At 42.8% G+C, this 18,929-nt stretch overlaps 1 protein-coding gene across 2 annotated transcripts in view; it reads right to left on the bottom strand.

Moving 5' to 3' along the window:
• GTF2I (general transcription factor IIi) overlaps window positions 1-18,929 on the bottom strand; it is a 1,115,084-nt gene that overhangs the window by 167,314 nt on the left and 928,841 nt on the right. For both annotated transcript variants that reach the window (XM_069226909.1, XM_069226910.1), the window contains one exon: window positions 15,162-15,227. In XM_069226909.1, the coding sequence (XP_069083010.1) occupies window positions 15,162-15,227 (66 nt within the window). The remainder of the gene's footprint in view (window positions 1-15,161; window positions 15,228-18,929) is intronic.

Below are 18,929 nucleotides of genomic sequence, written 5' to 3'. Positions count from 1 at the left end.
TTTGATGTATTTTTTTAAGAGTTGTTAGGGGACGAGCGAAATGAATAATTGCAGAGTTCTGAGTAACACTCTGTCTGAAACGTAGGAGAGTCTAAAATTGCCCAGGTAAAGGTTTCAACAAGGATAATTGTCAAGAGTGGAGCTTCCAGTTCCCTTAGGATGAGGGGTAACACACTGACACCAAGAAAAGTGAGTGGGCGGGATTGAAGTTCAGAGAAAATCCAATATGATCTGATTCATTCCTTCAGACAGAACAGCGGCTGGTCAGAGATAAGCCTGTGTATGTTTTCGGTCTGCCCTCAAAGGTAAAACAACAGACGGTCCCCAGAGTGAAGACATTGACTCTTGATGACGCAGAAAAAGAAGGTCCGACATATATTCATACATATCGTATAATCAAAACATGTAATGTAGTGTGATTTTAGTAAAGAAAATAATGTACGAGGGAAATTGTGCCCTCGGGGTAGTTTGCCATCATTGTAAACGAGCTTTATTAATCATGAAGTATTGAAAATGTAGTAATCCGTCATAATTGCAAATGTATGCCATGATTTCTTGTTTGAAAACTGTTTTGCTTAGCTTAAATTTAGTACAGGCTTTGGCCTAGTTGCCTGGTTTCAAATTCTAACTGCGTGGTTTTTCCTTGAACTAATGAAACATATATTCTTGCTGGAAGTTGTATTTTTCCAGTAGAGCTGACTGGTACACTCATCTCCAAGGTTTCGTACTAGGCCGGTTTCATCCCCTTTGATACAAGGTCAGTCTCTGCAGGTGCGGACAATGAAGGTACAGATAGTAAAATAATTGGCAAACCATGTTACAATTTGTGTTCCAAGGCTCCAAGGACAGTGTATGCATAAATGAGCGCTAGTAAAAGACAATTTTCATTGGACAATTTGAAGCCAACCTATGAACCCTCCAATGGAAGACCCTGCAGAATTTGGAATGTTTCTTACTTAAACCCACCGGACAAAGAGAAGTCAGCCATTTTCCTCGATGCCAATTTGAAGCCAGATGCCAGACTCCATTTTGGACGACACCCTGATGCCCTTTTCTCTATCTGAGAGAAAGAGACTTTAAGAATTCTCACCCTAGAGACTTTAACTTTGATTTGCCCCGTCTTGCCCATGCAGTAACTTTGCCCCATTCTCCTTGCCGCTGCAAGGAAGCTTGCCCTTAACTTTGCCCCTTTGAAACTTGCCCCACGCTGATTAACCGGTACCTGAAGGACGAAGACTTTTCTTGAATGCTGATTGTATTTGGTAAATATGAAAGGATAAATGTATTATGCATTGTGTTTTTTTTCCTTTTAGGTACCAACTGCTATTTTGATAGGGTCCTAGCTAGAAGTTTTCCAAATTTGTGTTGACTAAATTCGTTTTGCATGAAGTCCCACATGCCAATGCTAATTAGAGGTTAGTCGAGGTATTCATTCGATGTATCATGCTAATTTGAAATCTTGTTATGCTGACCAATGTATGAAATTAGTCAAATACAGTTAGTCATATTAGTGATTTGCATTGCGATAACAGAGTGTATCATTATTCAGATTTTACGTAGATTGCGTTTCTTCCGCCGTTATGGACAGCTAGTAATGTTCATATACATATATCAATTGGTTTTGAGACATATATATATCGTGCTAGCTTTGTTAATATAGGGAAATAAATTCACTAACTTTTAATAAACTGGTGTGGTTATTCATGACTGAAAGGTCATGGTGCGCCGAAATACCAACTGTTATTGATTTCTGATGTGCTATATTGATCTATTGAGTATTGATTACCGATTACAATAGTTATTGATTATCGATCTGAGTGACTCGACTATCTTAGGATGAGGAGAACCCGACTCGGTTAAAAGATTCACCGACCTCCAACGTGTCCAGGTACAGGTAATTTATAAGGGCTGGACGCGTTATCAGTAGATGGTAGCAGAGATTGATGGTTTAGCCCTTTGGGACCCCATCCGAACAATAGACAGAGTCAAGTTAGAATTTTCTTTGATTAAACAAGTTGGAGAGATGATGATGCCCTAAGTCCCCAATGACTTTCCCGGAATCTCGGAGCTTGCGAATGAAGAACATGGAGGTCTGAGAATGGTTTCGGCGTTTCTAGTGACGGTATGAGTGAAGTTAAGGTTTCGCGCTTGCACAGCTTATCGCTGCAGATTAATTGAGAAGTTTGTGAGGATTTAAGGGGTTAAAAGATATTATAGGAGTGTTACTCCAAAGGTGTGAGAGTAGGGAAGTCGTCGAACTTCACGTGTGTGTAGCGCTTTGAGCAGAAAAAAATTGTCCACGTGGTTGTTGATGTTGAGACGGGCCCTGCGAGGTCAAGAGACTCCGGAGTATGTTGAAAAGTGTATGTGACACTTGTTTGATGTTGTGATCTGGTCAGGTTTAATAGGTTGACCGGGCGTGGTCAACAAGTCGGTATGAATGTTGCAGAATGAAAGAAAACTTCGACTTTGAGATTTGACTAATTCTAAAGTGCACTAGAATAGTTCATTGATCAGTTGAGAGTATAGTTTGCGGGTCAAATCTTGCTTGCGAAAGTGGGAAACCGAGAAAGATGGAATAACTGCCGAGGCTAGTGAAAAATCCCTAAGGTTTCTGAAGCGATTGTATTACCTTTCCTGTAGTAAACCGACAGATCTGTTTTATTCTTTTGGTTAAGTGCTCGCGTTATATTGCAGAAATTAGTTTATGAGTGAAGCCGAATGAAAAGAGGACAAGCCGCGGGACTTTGTCAGCCGCAGTGTGTGAGTGTGACGTCACTAGGAGCCGCGCTGGGATAGGTCGGTTGGTGAGAAGGGTCGCGCACGGATTGGACGCAGTCCGTGAAGCGCAATTGGAAGGGGAAAGGCAAGCGAAGAGTGTTCCAGGAATTAAAGTGACTTATTGATTACATATTTTAGAAAAAATAAAAGACGGAAAGATGAAATTTTTCAAAGCATTTAAGAGTGCCATGAGGGGAGATGTTTATATTAAAGCAAATGTAGGAGAAGAAACACCGCCTGAGGGTACACCAGCTTACATTGTCATTGAAGAAAAGGGTGTAGCGCCATGTCTATGGTTAAAACAATGGTGCAAATTAACAGAGAAACATGGAAGTGTAGCGTACCCTATCCACGGGTCGTTTAATCTAAGAGTTTTAGAAAATCTGAGATTTGTGCTATACGACATGAAAGTACCTCCAAGACCAGCACAGTTTGAGGCACTAGCAATTTGGGAGCTAATAGCTAGAAACCAACAACAAAAGAAATTTGAGACAAGAATAAGAAAAGTAGAAAAGACACTAGCGGATGCTAGATGGGAGCACACAAAAGGTTTGGAGATCAGACGTATTGCAGGGGATTAAATTGTTTCCAGCGATTACTGATGAAGTGGAGATGGAAGGAAGGAAAGCCACCTATAAGACAAACAGGAGTCAGTCCAGAGATAGAGAGAACAATAGAAACTCGAAAAAGGGAGACGAGTCAGATGATGAGGAGTTCATTATACAATTGCTGAATGATCGCCCGCCACCGTATGTGGAAAGCAAAAAAGGCTCAAGCATTAGTACTGCCCCTCCAGAACCAATACAGGGTAATGTAACACCAAATTTGAGAATATCTCAGAGGCCGAGCAGCTCCGACATGCCTTTCTCACCACAAATACCACAGATTCAGAGAATATACCCAGACGTGCCGACATTGAAACCTGCTGATAACTATCAGCCACAGGTTCAAAGGCACTGTTGTGATGAGCATAACATGGGAATGACTTCTGATTCGATGGCGCAGGGAGGACAAAACTATCAGAGACCGACATTGATTCAAGCTGAATCAACACAGTTCTCGATGCCCCAAAAGCAGACACAAGAAGTGCGAGTAATAGAAAGCCAGTTAGGTATGCCAGCAATGATGAACCACAATGTGGGGATTAACATGCCACAGAATTCGGGGAACAGACAGAATCCAGACGCAATATCTCTATCACTGTAGGTCCACCAGTACCACTGTACATACAGGCAAATTCAAGCACAAGCGACCAAGGGTTAATGATACAGAATGGGACAGGGAGAAGATGCATAGAAACCACTCCAGAGACAACTCCGATAGCGGCACTGCCAAATGGATCTGGGTCCTTGTCGGAATTTAGTCCAATTCCAATTTGTGCTCCGTCAACCGTGGTAAGGTCACATCCACCACTATTAGTACCGTTAACCTCACAGACTGAAACATTACAGAAACCATCAGTGGCAGTTGATGTAACTGCTACACTGATGGGACTGAACGCGCAACAGTTAACACAATGGTTCAACAGCCTGAACTCCCCACAGAGTGCATCTAGCGGGAAGGGAGAAGAATACCTGAATAAAATAAGGTTGGGTATGGAGGCAGATGAACTGGTAGAGGGAACAATGGGTTTGAACAGATTAGAATCATACACAGAGGAAGAACTAAGATACATGTGCCCTAGGATTACAAGAGAAGTAAGCAGCATACATAAGAAGTTACAAGAAATTGCAGACAGAAACGAGATCGATATAAGTAAGACTAAACACCTGAGCAGAAGTTACAGGTTAGACTTTGAGACAAAAGATTTTGAACACATGAGATCCGCAGGGATGAAAACACACCTTAAAGAGATACTGCAGAGTGCACAGGTCTGGAGATGTTTAGACAAGTGGGAAAGCAGGTGGGTTAAGAAAAAGGACAAAAAGAAAGAAAATACTCTAGAGCGGAATGAGAAAAAACAACAGAATGACGACCTGATAACTATGTTACCAATGAGAGAGACCGCAGGGGGAAAACTTGTACATGTACCATGGCACAGGTGCGATATTCAATCCTTTACGGATGACTTTCCCAAATTAAGAGAGAAGCCGATTGAGTGGTATCAACAAACAGATAGATTTGTGAAACTCGCGAAGTGTCTCTGGGAAGACTTGAATACTTTGTTTGAAATTGTGGTTCCGGCGGATTTGTGGGAAGATTGTAAAAGGGCTGTAGGGTGGCCGACGAGTGAACCAGAGAGAGATAGGGACACAGGTGCGCCATCACCTACGGTAATGAGCTTGTACCACAAGGTGATCGAGCACTTGAAAACCAAGGTTGCGTCGAAAAATGTGGATTGGCAGAGGATTGACAGGACCGCCCAAGAGGTTAAAGAGTCTATACATGCGTATTATGAGAGGTTGTTGAAAGCGTTTAAAAATTATAGTGGCACAGAAACGATTGAGGCAAAGGACATGCTCCATTTTGTGTTCAGGTTTGTGGAAGGGTTGAGACCCGAAATCAGCCAGATGATTAAAACGCATTTGATTTGTTGGCAGTCGAAGTCGATCGATGAAGTGTTGAATTATGCGAAATACTGCAGTGATGAGATTGAGACCAAACAGAAAAGATTGAAAGAAAAGGTGATGGTGATGCAGCTCAGAGCAGCTCAGACAGGTTTACAAGGTTTGCAAGGTTTTCAACAACAGATGCCGCAGCAGCAGCAGCAGGGAAATGCTATGTTTCAGCCGCAGATGAGAGGCAGAGGCCGAGGAGGTTTTGTGAATAATGGTCCTGATTTGAATACCGTTATGATTCCAAATGGTATACAGGCAATGAAGAAGGTGATGCCATGTCACACGTGCGGAATTGTCGGGCATTGGAAACGGGAGTGCCCAATGATGGTGCAGGAAGGTGTAGGTCAGCAAAACAATGATGTCAATGCATTCCAGACTATGAGAGGACCGAAACTGAGAGGTCCAAACCCAAATTTCCAAAACAATATAAACCAGCTGCAGGGTTTACAACCCATGCAACCGCAACAGGTGCAAATGCCCCGTGTGCAAATGACACAATTGCAGCCAATGCAATAGCAGTTTCCTATGGTACCTAATCGGCAAATGCAAATACCCTTAGCACCAATGAATCAGCAGCAAGCAATGCTTCCTCAACAGGTCACGGGTCAGGGAATGAGTCAAAATGACACAGTACACCAATTCCCCCTACACAGCGAGAATGGAATAAACGATGTATGGGAGAGTGGAAGTTCAGATGAGGAGGGAAATTGTGTGCTTGCAGCATCCTTGGAAGTTGATCAAAAGGGTCCGTATGTGGAGGGAAGAGTTATGGGTCATAGCGTTTCATTCTTGGTTGACACAGGAGCTACACGTTCCACTGTTAGGAGCATTGAAGTGCCAAATTTGCCACTTTCAGGGAGAACAGTTCAAGTAGTGGGAGTAGCAAACAGGTACCTGACGAACCCAATCACAGATCCAGTACAAGTCAGAATTGGTAACTATCAAGGGACACATAATTTTGTGGTATGTGACTCAAGCCCGATATCACTGTTAGGGAGAGACCTATTGTGCAAATTGGGATGTTCGATTATGTGTTCGAACGATGGAATTAGAATTCAGACGAGCAGTGATGGGGAAGAAGAGGACAGTGTAGAAGGGGATGAGATGGAGACTGTTGATGAAGAGTATCCCCTGATTACCCTTTATCCGATGATCACTGAAGCAGATATTCCTGCTGAGTTACAGGAAACAGTCGGAAAATAAGTGTGGGATATGACAGGGAAAGAGGTGGGATTGGTGAAAGGAGTGGAACCAGTGAAAGTGACCGTAAAACCCAATGTAACCTTTCCCCAGACCCCACAGTACCATATGGCACAAGACACCCTCATGAAAGTCGCCCAACTCATTGACGAGTTTGTAAAACAGGGAGTACTGAAAGAAGTGTTAAGCAGTCCATGTAATTCACCAATTATGGGACTAATAAAGCCAAGTGGAAAGGTCCGAATTGTGCAGGACTTGAGGAAAATAAATGACATAATAATAAAATGTTGGCCTGTAGTACCAAACCCAGCTGTGATAATGTTTCAAGTCCCTTGTGATGCTGAGTGGTTCACAGTCATCGACTTGTCACAAGCATTCTTTTCGGTGCCTCTTCATGAGGACAGCCAATTTCTCTTTTGTTTCAAATTCTTAGACAGAGTTTACAGTTGGTGTCGAATTCCTCAAGGGTTTTCGGAGTCACCGTCAATTTTCAATCAGATTCTAAAGAAAGATTTGGAAGCGTTGGAGTTGCCATTCGAGTCAACCCTAGTACAGTACATTGACGACTTACTGATTGCATCCAAGACAGAAAGTGACTGCACAGCCGACACCATTGCCCTATTGAACCATTTGGGAAGGAATGGACACAAAGTGTCTCCTTCGAAATTACAATTCTGCCAGAAGAAAGTGAAATATTTGGGTCACCAAATAGAGAAAGGGTCACGAAGAATTATGAAGGAAAGGATAACGAGTGTACTTCAAATGAGTCCCCCAAAGACGAGGAGGATGGTGAGGAAGTTTTTGGGAATGGTGAGCTACTGTCGCCAATGGATTCCCAACTTCTCAACTCTAGCAAAACCTTTACTGAAACTGACCCAGAAGGATGCATTGGATGAAACTGAGCTGAAAGGAGATGAGATGGATGCTTTTATTGAATTGAAAGAATGCATGTGCAGGGCTCCAGCTTTAGGTATGCCTGATTACACAAAGCCTTTCACATTGTTTTGTCATGAACGTGATGCATGTTCCTTGTCTGTCTTGACCCAAGCCCATGGTGGCGTAAACAGACCAGTAGCATATTTTTCAGCTACTTTGGATCCGGTCGCAGCAGCACTGCCAGGGTGCTTGCGCGCCGTAGCCGCAGTTGGTATCAGCCTCACTCAGAGTGAAGGAATAGTGATGGGACACCCTTTAACAGTCATGGTCCCTCACTCAGTCGAGATACTTTTGACACGTTCCCGAACACAGCACATGACTGGTGCTAGACAATAATTCTGGGATCATCCAACGTGCAGCTGAAACGGTGCACTACGTTGAATCCAGCAACCTTGTTTCCCAGTGAAAATGCTGAAATTGAGAACGCTGAAGACATCGAGCACGACTGTCTTGAAGTGACTGAATTTTGCACCAAACCAAGACCTGATATCAAAGATACCCGATTGGAAGAAAATGATCAAATTATTTTTGTTGATGGTTCATGTTTAAGAGATGCACTGGGTATATTGAAAGCAGGGTACGCTGTATGTACAGTAACAGGTGTTTTGGAAGCATCTTGGCTTCAAGGAGTTTACTCTGCACAGGTAGCAGAATTGGTAGCCCTTACTAGAGCTTGCCAAATCTCTGCATTAATGAAAGTTACCATTTACACTGACAGCCAGTACGGGTTTGGAATAGTGCATGATTTCGGACAATTGTGGTCACAGAGAGGCTTCATGACCTCTTCAGGATCACCAGTGAAAAATGGTGAAAGAATAAGAGAATTGTTACATGCCATCCAACTACCAGGGGAAGTAGCAGTGGTAAAATGCAGTGCACACTCGAAGGGACAAGACTATGTTTCTCTGGGAAATGGATATGCGGATCAAGTCGCAAGGTTTTGCGCATGGAACTGTATATTGCTTAGGGATGAATGGAATTTGGTAAGTGAACCAGAACTAGAACCAAGCGAAATCTTTGCTCTAAAGTTGGTAGATACGATGGACGAATTGAAATCCTTACAGAATGATGTCAGTGAGGATGAGAAACTCTCGTGGACCAAATCACAATGTGTAAAGAGACTAGATGAATTATGGGTTTCAAGTGAAGGGAAATTCGTTCTTCCAAACAGCCTTTTGACACAGATAGCCAGATTTTACCATGGACAAGCTCATCTTGGGAGGGATGCCATGATTAGATTGTTTAAAACTGATTGGTTTAACCCCAAATTCCGTCAAGTTGCTGAAGCAGTTTGCCACCGTTGCGTCATTTGCCAACAGATGAACGCAGGGAAGGGAACCGTAGTAAATTTGAGCCACATTGGAAGAGCAGGGGGTCCATTCAGCAGGATGCAAATGGACTTCATTGAGATGCCTGTGCATGGAGGCTTGAAGTATGTGTTGGTGGTTGTGTGCATTTTTAGTCACTGGATTGAAGCATACCCTTCACGCAAAAATGACAGTCTCACAGTTGCAAAACTACTTTTGAGAGAGTTAATACCACATTTTGGATTCCCGATCTCTTTAGAATTAGACAGGGGAAGTCACTTCAATAATGAAGTAATAAAATTGCTTTGTGCAGCACTGAACATTGAACAAAAGCTGCATTGTAGCTACCGCCCTGAAGCATCAGGTCTAGTGGAGCAAATGAATGGCACATTGAAATCAAGAATGGCGAAAATATGCGCATCAACAAACTTGAAATGGCCTGACGCATTGCCTTTGGTACTAATGTCAATGAGAAACACCCCTGACAGAAAGACTGGACTGTCCCCACACGAGATTCTCATGGGCAGAGCTATGAGACTTCCAGCAGTTCCTGCAAATGCGCTTTTGAATATTACAGATGATATGGTGTTAGACTACTGCAAAGGTCTAGCTGATGTGGTTCGCTCTTTCTCTCACCAGGTGGAGGCAACCACCTTGCCACCGATCCAAGGTCCAGGACACGCCCTGAAAGCAGGTGACTGGGTCGTGATAAAGAAGCACGTGAGGAAGTCGTGTTTGGAACCCCGTTGGAAAGGACCTTTTCAAGTGATTTTGACGACTACCACCGCTGTGAAGTGTGCGGGAGTTCCCAACTAGATTCACGCCAGTCACACAAAGAGGGTATTGTGTCCCACAGACGAGGAAGTTGAAGCGCTGAAGTTGCCAGTACCTGATAACAAAGTACCAAGTGCTGAGACAGAGCGAAAAAGAACTAGAAGCGAACAGGCAGAAATAGAGGAGGGAGAAATATTCTCTGAGGACGAAGCAACTGATTCACTTGGGGAAGACCAAGGAGGAGCCTCAGAAAGCGACGAAGCAGCTGAAGGCAACAAAGAGCCTGAAGCAGCTGAAAGTGACAAAGAGCCTGAAGAAAGTAACGGTGACAAAGGGCTCGAAACAGGCGAAGAAGCAGGAGAGCCTGATCAGAGGAGGGCTTTCCCAGAAGCAGACGATACAGGAAAAGAAAAGGAAAATCTGATTGACTCCCCAGAAGGAGGGGACAAGGCAGAACAGAACGAAACTGCTCAAACTCGTTCAGAAGAGACTGCAGGTCCATCAAGTGGACACAGTGCAAAAAGAAGACCAAGCATATCGCCAGTAAAATTAAGAACTAGAGAAACGTTGAACGACAGTGAAGGGCCAAGAGTGAAAGAGAAAAGAAAGGAAGTGTCTGTCGTAGTACCAACACCAAGTGAAGAAAAGGACTTGGCCAAAGAGGAAAGTACCAGTGAGAAAGAATCAAAGAGAGATGCAAAATTGAAAAGAAAAAGGATACCGAGCAGGAGGTATTCCGGTCCGGAGTGGGCATACGTAGCCAATAACGATTGGTCAGACAAATTCGTATCCCTCAGTCTCGAGAACAAAGAGGCAGAACTTCATTTTGGCACATGAGAAATAAAACTTCATGAACTTTACTGATTAAAGACATTGATCACCTGATTGACTTTTCAACCGGCTAAGACATTGCTAACTTGATTGACTTTGAAACCGATTTTGAGACAACGCTGCTAACCGATAAGAGACTAAGCTGCTAAAGAAAACTGTGTGAACATTGAACTCGTTCAGCTTTGTAAATACCTGCAAATACGCTTTGATAAAAAGTGTCTTCAACTTTCTGATTCTATACAGATCATGACTAGCTTCACTACACAGGGGCGTAAAATGAAGTGTTGTAAATACATGTGTATGGGTTTAATAACCGCATGCGTACTAATCATTGTAGCAATAGAGACGAATGATGCTTCTACTTCTAAACCTGTTATCGTTACTGAACTAACAGCTCTGAAGAGACTCGAGCAAGACGAGAGACACTTGCATGATAAGAAGGAACTTCCATCTAACGTTTTCTGTCGCTTACTGAGTGAGTATGTTGAGACCATGGATGCGAAAGATTGTTATGTGTGTACACAAATACCTACCTCAGTAGTGGAAGGGGTAACGTATCATAGCATGCCTCTTACGTATGGAATTACATGTAGTATAATAGCTTCCAGATTTTATGGTCAAAAGGACATTCATTATTTGTACACTAATTATGATGTTACTTTTGCACATGTCCCCATAATAGGGCACCTAAGTAAAATAGCTAGAGATTATTATGCCAAATTAATGAGGGAATTCTTCGAACCGATGTCACACAGCTCACGCACATAGAGAGAACCTTACATGCTTGCTTTCACCAGTAGAAATACATTTTTTAGACCGCACTGATGATAGGAAGAATGAAATGAAGGAGAAATTAGAGAGGGAATTACACGAAAGAACATCTGTAGATAATTATGCTTTTGCTGCAATAAAGACACAAGGGAAAATAGCTTTAGATACATTGCACGTAGGGAGATTTTGTATATATAGAGCTGAATCATATTATGACACAGTTTTTGTGGGAACGAGTGAATGTAAACATACGTATGCATTTAAACCTAAGTGGACGTTCATGCTGAATGGACAAGACCCAGTTATTCCTGGAATATATTATATTTGTGGACTCAACGCCTATTATCGTCTTCCTAAAGGATGGTATGGGAGGTGTTATTTGGGAATAGTGTTCCCAAAGATTTACCAACTAGACGACTTAAAGAAATTTCCAAGGCTGTCTGAATCACATCAAGTTCAGAAAAGGGAGACAGCTTCTGGTGTGGTAGGAGATATATTTGGAGCATTGATTCCTTCAGTAGGAGTCATATTGAATTCAATCAAAATACGAAAGTTGTCTACTATTGTGGATAACATGCTGACAAAGTTTTCAGGAGCTATAATCCTGATGGATGCTGAACTTGCTGCAGAAAGAGCTATGACTCTTCAAAATCGGCTTGCCTTAGACATTCTTTTAGCAAAGGATGGCGGCGTTTGCAAAATGCTTGGTACACGTCACTGTTGTACATATATACCAGACAGCAGTGGAAAAATTAGAACAATGCTTACAAACTTAACTAAAGAAAGTGTAGATTTAAAGGAATTGAAAGAACCCGGAGTTTGGGAGAAAGTTGGAAAAGGATTTGCTTCTGTGGGAAATTGGCTCAGCAACGTTTGGAATGGATGGTTACTAAAAATAGTAAAGGGAATATTAATAATATGAATTTGTCTATTAGGTTCTTGGGGAACATGGAAAGCTTTCAAAATGTTAAAAGCAAGGAACAAAAGAAAAAGAGAAGAGAAAATAGAGAACAAAATGGTGGAAATATATAGAGAAAAATCAAAAGGGACTAAAAGAAAAAGGGAATTGACTGAAGTGCCAAATTACTATACAGAATTTTAATGGAATAAAATTTGTGGGTAGATTTGATGTGATGACATAATTAGTCATCAGAGGAGGGATTGATGACGCAGAAAAAGAAGGTCCGACATATATTCATACATATCGTATAATCAAAACATGTAATGTAGTGTGATTTTAGTAAAGAAAATAATGTACGAGGGAAATTGTGCCCTCGGGGTAGTTTGCCATCATTGTAAACGAGCTTTATTAATCATGAAGTATTGAAAATGTAGTAATCCGTCATAATTGCAAATGTATGCCATGATTTCTTGTTTGAAAACTGTTTTGCTTAGCTTAAATTTAGTATAGGCTTTGGCCTAGTTGCCTGGTTTCAAATTCTAACTGCGTGGTTTTTCCTTGAACTAATGAAACATATATTCTTGCTTGAAGTTGTATTTTTCCAGTAGAGCTGACTGGTACACTTATCTCCAAGGTTTCGTACTAGGCCGGTTTCATCCCCTTTGATACAAGGTCAGTCTCTGCAGGTGCGGACAATGAAGGTACAGATAGTAAAATAATTGGCAAACCATGTTACAATTTGTGTTCCAAGGCTCCAAGGACAGTGTATGCATAAATGAGCGCTAGTAAAAGACAATTTTCATTGGACAATTTGAAGCCAACCTATGAACCCTCCAATGGAAGACCCTGCAGAATTTGGAATGTTTGTTACTTAAACCCACCGGACAAAGAGAAGTCAGCTATTTTCCTCGATGCCAATTTGAAGCCAGATGCCAGACTCCATTTTGGACGACACCCTGATGCCCTTTTCTCTATCTGAGAGAAAGAGACTTTAAGAATTCTCACCCTAGAGACTTTAACTTTGATTTGCCCCGTCTTGCCCATGCAGTTACTTTGCCCCATTCTCCTTGCCGCTGCAAGGAAGCTTGCCCTTAACTTTGCCCCTTTGAAACTTGCCCCACGCTGATTAACCGGTACCTGAAGGACGAAGACTTTTCTTGAATGCTGATTGTATTTGGTAAATATGAAAGGATAAATGTATTATGCATTGTGTTTTTTTTCCTTTTAGGTACCAACTGCTATTTTGATAGGGTCCTAGCTAGAAGCTTTCCAAATTTGTGTTGGCTAAATTCGTTTTGCATGAAGTCCCACATGCCAATGCTAATTAGAGGTTAGTCGAGGTATTCATTCGATGTATCATGCTAATTTGAAATCTTGTTATGCTGACCAATGTATGAAATTAGTCAAATACAGTTAGTAATATTAGTGATTTGCATTGCGATAACAGAGTGTATCATTATTCAGATTTTACGTAGATTGCGTTTCTTCCGCCGTTATGGACAGCTAGTAATGTTCATATACATATATCAATTGGTTTTGAGACATATATATATCGTGCTAGCTTTGTTAATATAGGGAAATAAATGCACTAACTTTTAATAAACTGGTGTGGTTATTCATGACTGAAAGGTCATGGTGCGCCGAAATACCAACTGTTATTGATTTCTGATGTGCTATATTGATCTATTAATTGAGTATTGATTACCGATTACAATAGTTATTGATTATCGATCTGAGTGACTCGACTATTTTAGGATGAGGAGAACCCGACTCGGTTAAAAGATTCACCGACCTCCAACGTGTCCAGGTACAGGTAATTTATAAGGGCTGGACGTGTTATCACTCTCAGGGAGGCGGAGAAGTTCTCCAGGTTTTGCAGTTGCGTGATGGTGTTGGTAGGAGAAGTTTAAGTATCCTAAGATAAAGAGGTCCATCTAACTAATAATGCCAATTCCTAGTGTACTGCTGTGGTAAGGCTACTCTGTGCAAGTGCAACAAATGAGATGGGGTTGAGGTGCGGTCGCACATGATTCTCCTTGTCGCCTGCACTTGAAAAACACCTGTGCTTCCATCTCAACCTCCCACCGCTTACTACATGCACACGAGGGACTGGACCTGTCGTTTCCAGCTATTACCCTGACACCAAAAAACATGGGTGGGGAGTGTCATTATCCACAAAATGGGGAATAACAGACTGGCCCAGGAATGCGTAGTTCAGTTCTGTTTTTGACCATTCCGTGGAAAAAGCGAGTCCGAATCAGCATCGATTTACCCCCGGCGTGGAGTAAACAGGCATTAGATGTGTGGGTTTTTTCTGATGTCTTGCCGGAAGTCAGGGATGGGGTCAGGAGGGGGGCACAAGTCACAAACACGGTCTTGCTACAAGAGGAAGGCAGGACGGACTGACAGACAGCAGCTCCTCCTCGGCGGCTTTAGTGACATCATTACCGGGTCCGGTATGTGCAATCCTGGTAAATCTGGGCCCAGAAGCATCGGATCTGGAACTGCTCGGAGAGCTATTTCCTCTAGGGCAGGGTCTTCAAACTGGGGGGCCTCAAGAGATCCTAGAGGGTGGGGCGCCAGGTTCTGGGCAAAATAAACATTATGCTGGTAGCAGGTCATCACTAACATGTTTTGTCATTTAGATCCAAGCTGGAAGTATGTGTCAAAAGGGAAGGGACTCTAAATACTCTTCAGACCAAAAAACACACTGTGGATACTTTCACATGTTAGTAAGGCCTGCCTGACCAGAACAGTATGTTTGGCATCATGTCTTTCACTGCATTTTTAAAACGGTAACATAAATGAACTGCAATGTTTAAATAAGTGTAATCAAATTTAAATATTGCCAATTTAATAAAATAATTGTGAAAAATTTGGAGGGGGCCCCAGATGATCTTTTTTCCCCACAGGTTTGGGAAGGCGGCATTAAAACGTTCGAAGACCACTGCTCTAGGGATATCACTCCTGGTAAAAAGGACATTGGTGTTGTTACATTTGTGTCTACTTTTCAGAAACAAAATTATATCTGTACTTTTGGAATAACAGTGAAAGTTAAATATGCACCTAAAAAGTATTAGGAGCGCACTGCTACACACTTACCACATTTTTCATTAAAAAGTGCATCCACTTTCTGTTTAAGTTCTGTTATTTTGGCATTCCAGGCCTCTGTTGACAAAGGAAACATGGTAAATATGTTGTACATCCAGGTCACTTGCGAGACATAAAAGCAATGCTTTATACTTTGAATTCCATATACTTCTGAGTGTGTGCAGAACGGGGCTCACCAGGAGAAGGCCCATCGGAGTGGTCATGGAAATGCAATGTAATGTAGTAAATACCTACACAGTAGTAACGCTTTAGATTTTCACAAATACTTCTCAGTGCTTTCCCCACGCTTGTTTGCTCATCCACCTTATATCTGAATGAGGCAGATGTTGGTGTTACAGGGAGTGTGGGGACGTGCATCACTAACACCCATTTTGAAATAGTGTACTGGAGGGAAATAACTCAAAGAAAATGTTACTCAGAGAACAAAAACTATTGTAAAAGAAAAATGAACAAGTCACTTGGTAACACTCTTTCTGGAGAATGCTCTATCCAATCGTAGATTCCTTGACTAAGAATGCTCACAGGCACCAGATTGGATCAAGAAACGCTTTCCAACATGCTCCCGTGCCACGAGGTGGCACTGTGTGACTCTGCACTGGCTCCACACTGCCAAGAAGTGACGGCGTGGAGCTGCATATAGGGCTTCCCCTGCACACTATCAGTTCTTGCTTCTCGGTCCTAACTTGGGACCTTTCACGTTAAAAAGAAGCCACTCAATAGAATGAGGAGGGGCAGTGAGGAATTTACTGTTAGAGTATCCACCAAAAAGAGTGTTACTGAAGGTAAGGTACTTATCCTTATGAAGGATACTTTCAACTGCAGATCCCTCAACTTAGAATGGATGTCAAAGCAGTACCTCCCTAGGTGGAAGTTCTGTGGAGTGGACTAAGACCTAAATGTCTGGCAGGACAGACCTGGATGTCAGTTCAGTAATGCTTTTTAAATGTATGCACTGACACCCTTGTTGCATTCCAGCACATGTCAAGGACAGGCAATCAATGTCAAGTTAGTGTTAGCAGTCTTAGCCCTGGTGAAATGGGCTCTCAGGTGTATCCAGTCCCTATTTCCACACTCAGAAATAGGGAAAGGATGTTACTCCCTCTACTGCATCGTGCCAAGGAAAGATGGTGACCTTCGTCCTATTCTATATCTTCGCTCTGAATACTTTCTTGAAGAAGGATAAGTTCAAACTTCTCACACTGGCCTAGGCTGTGGTAGCCTTGGACCTGTTGGATGCATGTATCCATCCTGCAGTCCCACTGATGTTACCGGAGGTTCAACATAGGCCAAAGGCATTTTCAGTTTACAGTGCTCCTCTTCGGCCTTTCCAACACCCCTCAGGTGTTTACGAAAGTTATGGGTGGCAGCCATACATTTGTGGTGGTAGTGGATACAATTTCCTCTTACCTCAACAGTAAACTTCGCAACATCGTTGGGGTTCTCGATCAACATGCCAAAGTCACTACAAACTTTTGCAAAGACTTGCTTTTTATGGGAGCTGTCTTGGACACTGTAGTTTAGGGTCTTTCCTCTGCTGCAAACACCAAAGTACATTCAGGCTATGATCCCGAAGTTTCAGCCTCGGCCCTGGATCTCGGTGAGAGCGGCTCTGAGGTTTCTTGGCTCCTTTCCTTTTGTGAAATCTGCTTGTCCACTTTCACAGGTGGCATATGCATGCTCTGCAGTGGCATCTGTAGTCTCAGTGTGCCCAGCAGAAAATAAACCAGTTGATGTCATCCAGGTTTTGGAGCAGACTGCACAAGATCTGGAGCAGACTGCACAAGATCTGAAGTGGTTGCTTCTCAACGGCAAACATGAGCAGAGGCAAAACCCTCTACATTCCCCACCCTGAGTTGACAATTTTAACAGTTGCATCATTGCTTGGTTGGGAAGGTCATCTGGGATAGGTGGACATCAGAAGACTCTGGCCTTTGGTGAAAAAACACCTTGATATCAATCTCTTGGGGCTGTGGGCCATTCACCTACCACTGAAGGCCTTCCTACCATATTTCAGTGAGAGTCTGATTCAGGGTCGAATGGACATAACCGCGGCAGGTCTGTGTAGTAATGCGTCACGAAGGTGTGTGGGATGACCAAGTCGCAGCCATGCAGATGTCGCTAATGGCCATGTTTGATGTCCAGAGGTATCTGTCCTCTAAACATTTCCAGTAGATCTAAATACCATGACTGTCTGTCCCACTGCAGGGCGATGAGTATGAGTTATGTTCCCATATGTCTGGCCTTGACTAGTACCCTTGGGATCAGAGGAATTGGTGGAAAGGCGTATGCAAATCTCCCCGAGCAGTCTATCAACAAGGCATTCCCTTCGGATTGGTGATGCAGGAATGTGGGAACATAGATGTCAAGTTTTGGTATTTTGCTTTTTCTGGACTTGTGAATAGGTCTATGCTTGGTTTGCCCAAGCATTTGAATGCGCTGTCTGGTACCTCTTACTTCATCTCCCATTCACGGGAGGTGCCTTTTTGTCTGCTCAGTCGGTCTGCCCCTGTGTTCTGCTTTCCTGGGAGGTGTATTGTCACTTAGGTTATGTTTTTTTTTAGGATTGCACATTTCCAAATCTCCTGCACTAGTCTCAATAGTGGGAAAGACTTTGTTCCTCCTTGTTTGCTGAGGTAGAACATTGTTGTGTTGTGCATCCACATAAGCACTGTCTGCCCCCTCATGTTTGTCTGGAATGCCTTTAGCACCAGGAAGACTGTCTTCAGTTCCAGGTAGTTAATATGCTTCATGGCGTTCGCAGGACTCCGGGTTACTTGGAACTTCACACTGTTCATGTGTGCTCCCCAGCCCTTGTGGATGAATCCGTCATTATGGTCACTGTGGGAGCTGATAGCTTGAATGTCTCTGTATCCTCACATTTGTCAGGTTCCACTACTTTAATTCCTTTTGCACCCTTGCTGTAAGAACCACTAGATCCTCGCTGTTACACTTGGTTTGTGAGCATCCGATGGAGGTCGATTCTGGTATGGGTCGCATATGTAGTCTTGCATGCGGTATGAGGGGAACGCATGATGCCATCATGCTCATCAATTTCATTACAGTCCTCACTGTCAGACTGACCCTTCTGGTAGAGATAAACTATCTCTGCTACTGCTGACACTCTCTTGGGGACTGAGTACTCCTGTGCCATTCTTACATCCACGGTTGCTCCCAGGATAGCTTCACCTTTACCTGGTGTGGAGATAATTTCTTGTTTTTTGTAGTGAACCCAGGGCATTGTATCGTGAAGATAACCGTTTGCATGTCCTCGTGCCATTTTTGTTTCGACTTTGCATTTACCAGGCATCATCCAGGTATGGGTAGACATGTATACTTGTCTCCTAAGGTGTGCTGCCACTGCTTCTTGGCATTTTGTGACTGCCCTTTCGGTGGATTTTATGCCAAGGGGTAGCATTCTGACCTCTTGTCCAAGATGAATCTGAGGTATTTCTTGTGTCTCTGGGTCATTGTTATGTGCAGGTAGGCATCCTTTAGAGCTAAGGTTGTCATGCAGTTGTAATCTCCCCTTCTTAGGAGTGGGATTACTTCTTGTAGCATTATCATCTAGAAATGTTGCATTCAAATGAACTTCTTTAGATATCTAAGGCCTAGGAACTGCAGTGCCCCTTCACCTTTGCAGTGTTATCCTTTTTGATCTGCTGCAGTGCCTCATCCACTGCTTGTCCGAAGAGGGACTCGTCCATGAAAGGCACAATGATGACTGATGCCTGCACTCTCGGTTTGAAGCCTGAGACCCTT

Source organism: Pleurodeles waltl, chromosome 3_2, assembly GCF_031143425.1.
Source record: "Pleurodeles waltl isolate 20211129_DDA chromosome 3_2, aPleWal1.hap1.20221129, whole genome shotgun sequence".
NCBI classification, from domain to species: domain Eukaryota; kingdom Metazoa; phylum Chordata; class Amphibia; order Caudata; family Salamandridae; genus Pleurodeles; species Pleurodeles waltl.
This window is presented reverse-complemented; position numbering and strand designations above follow the sequence as displayed.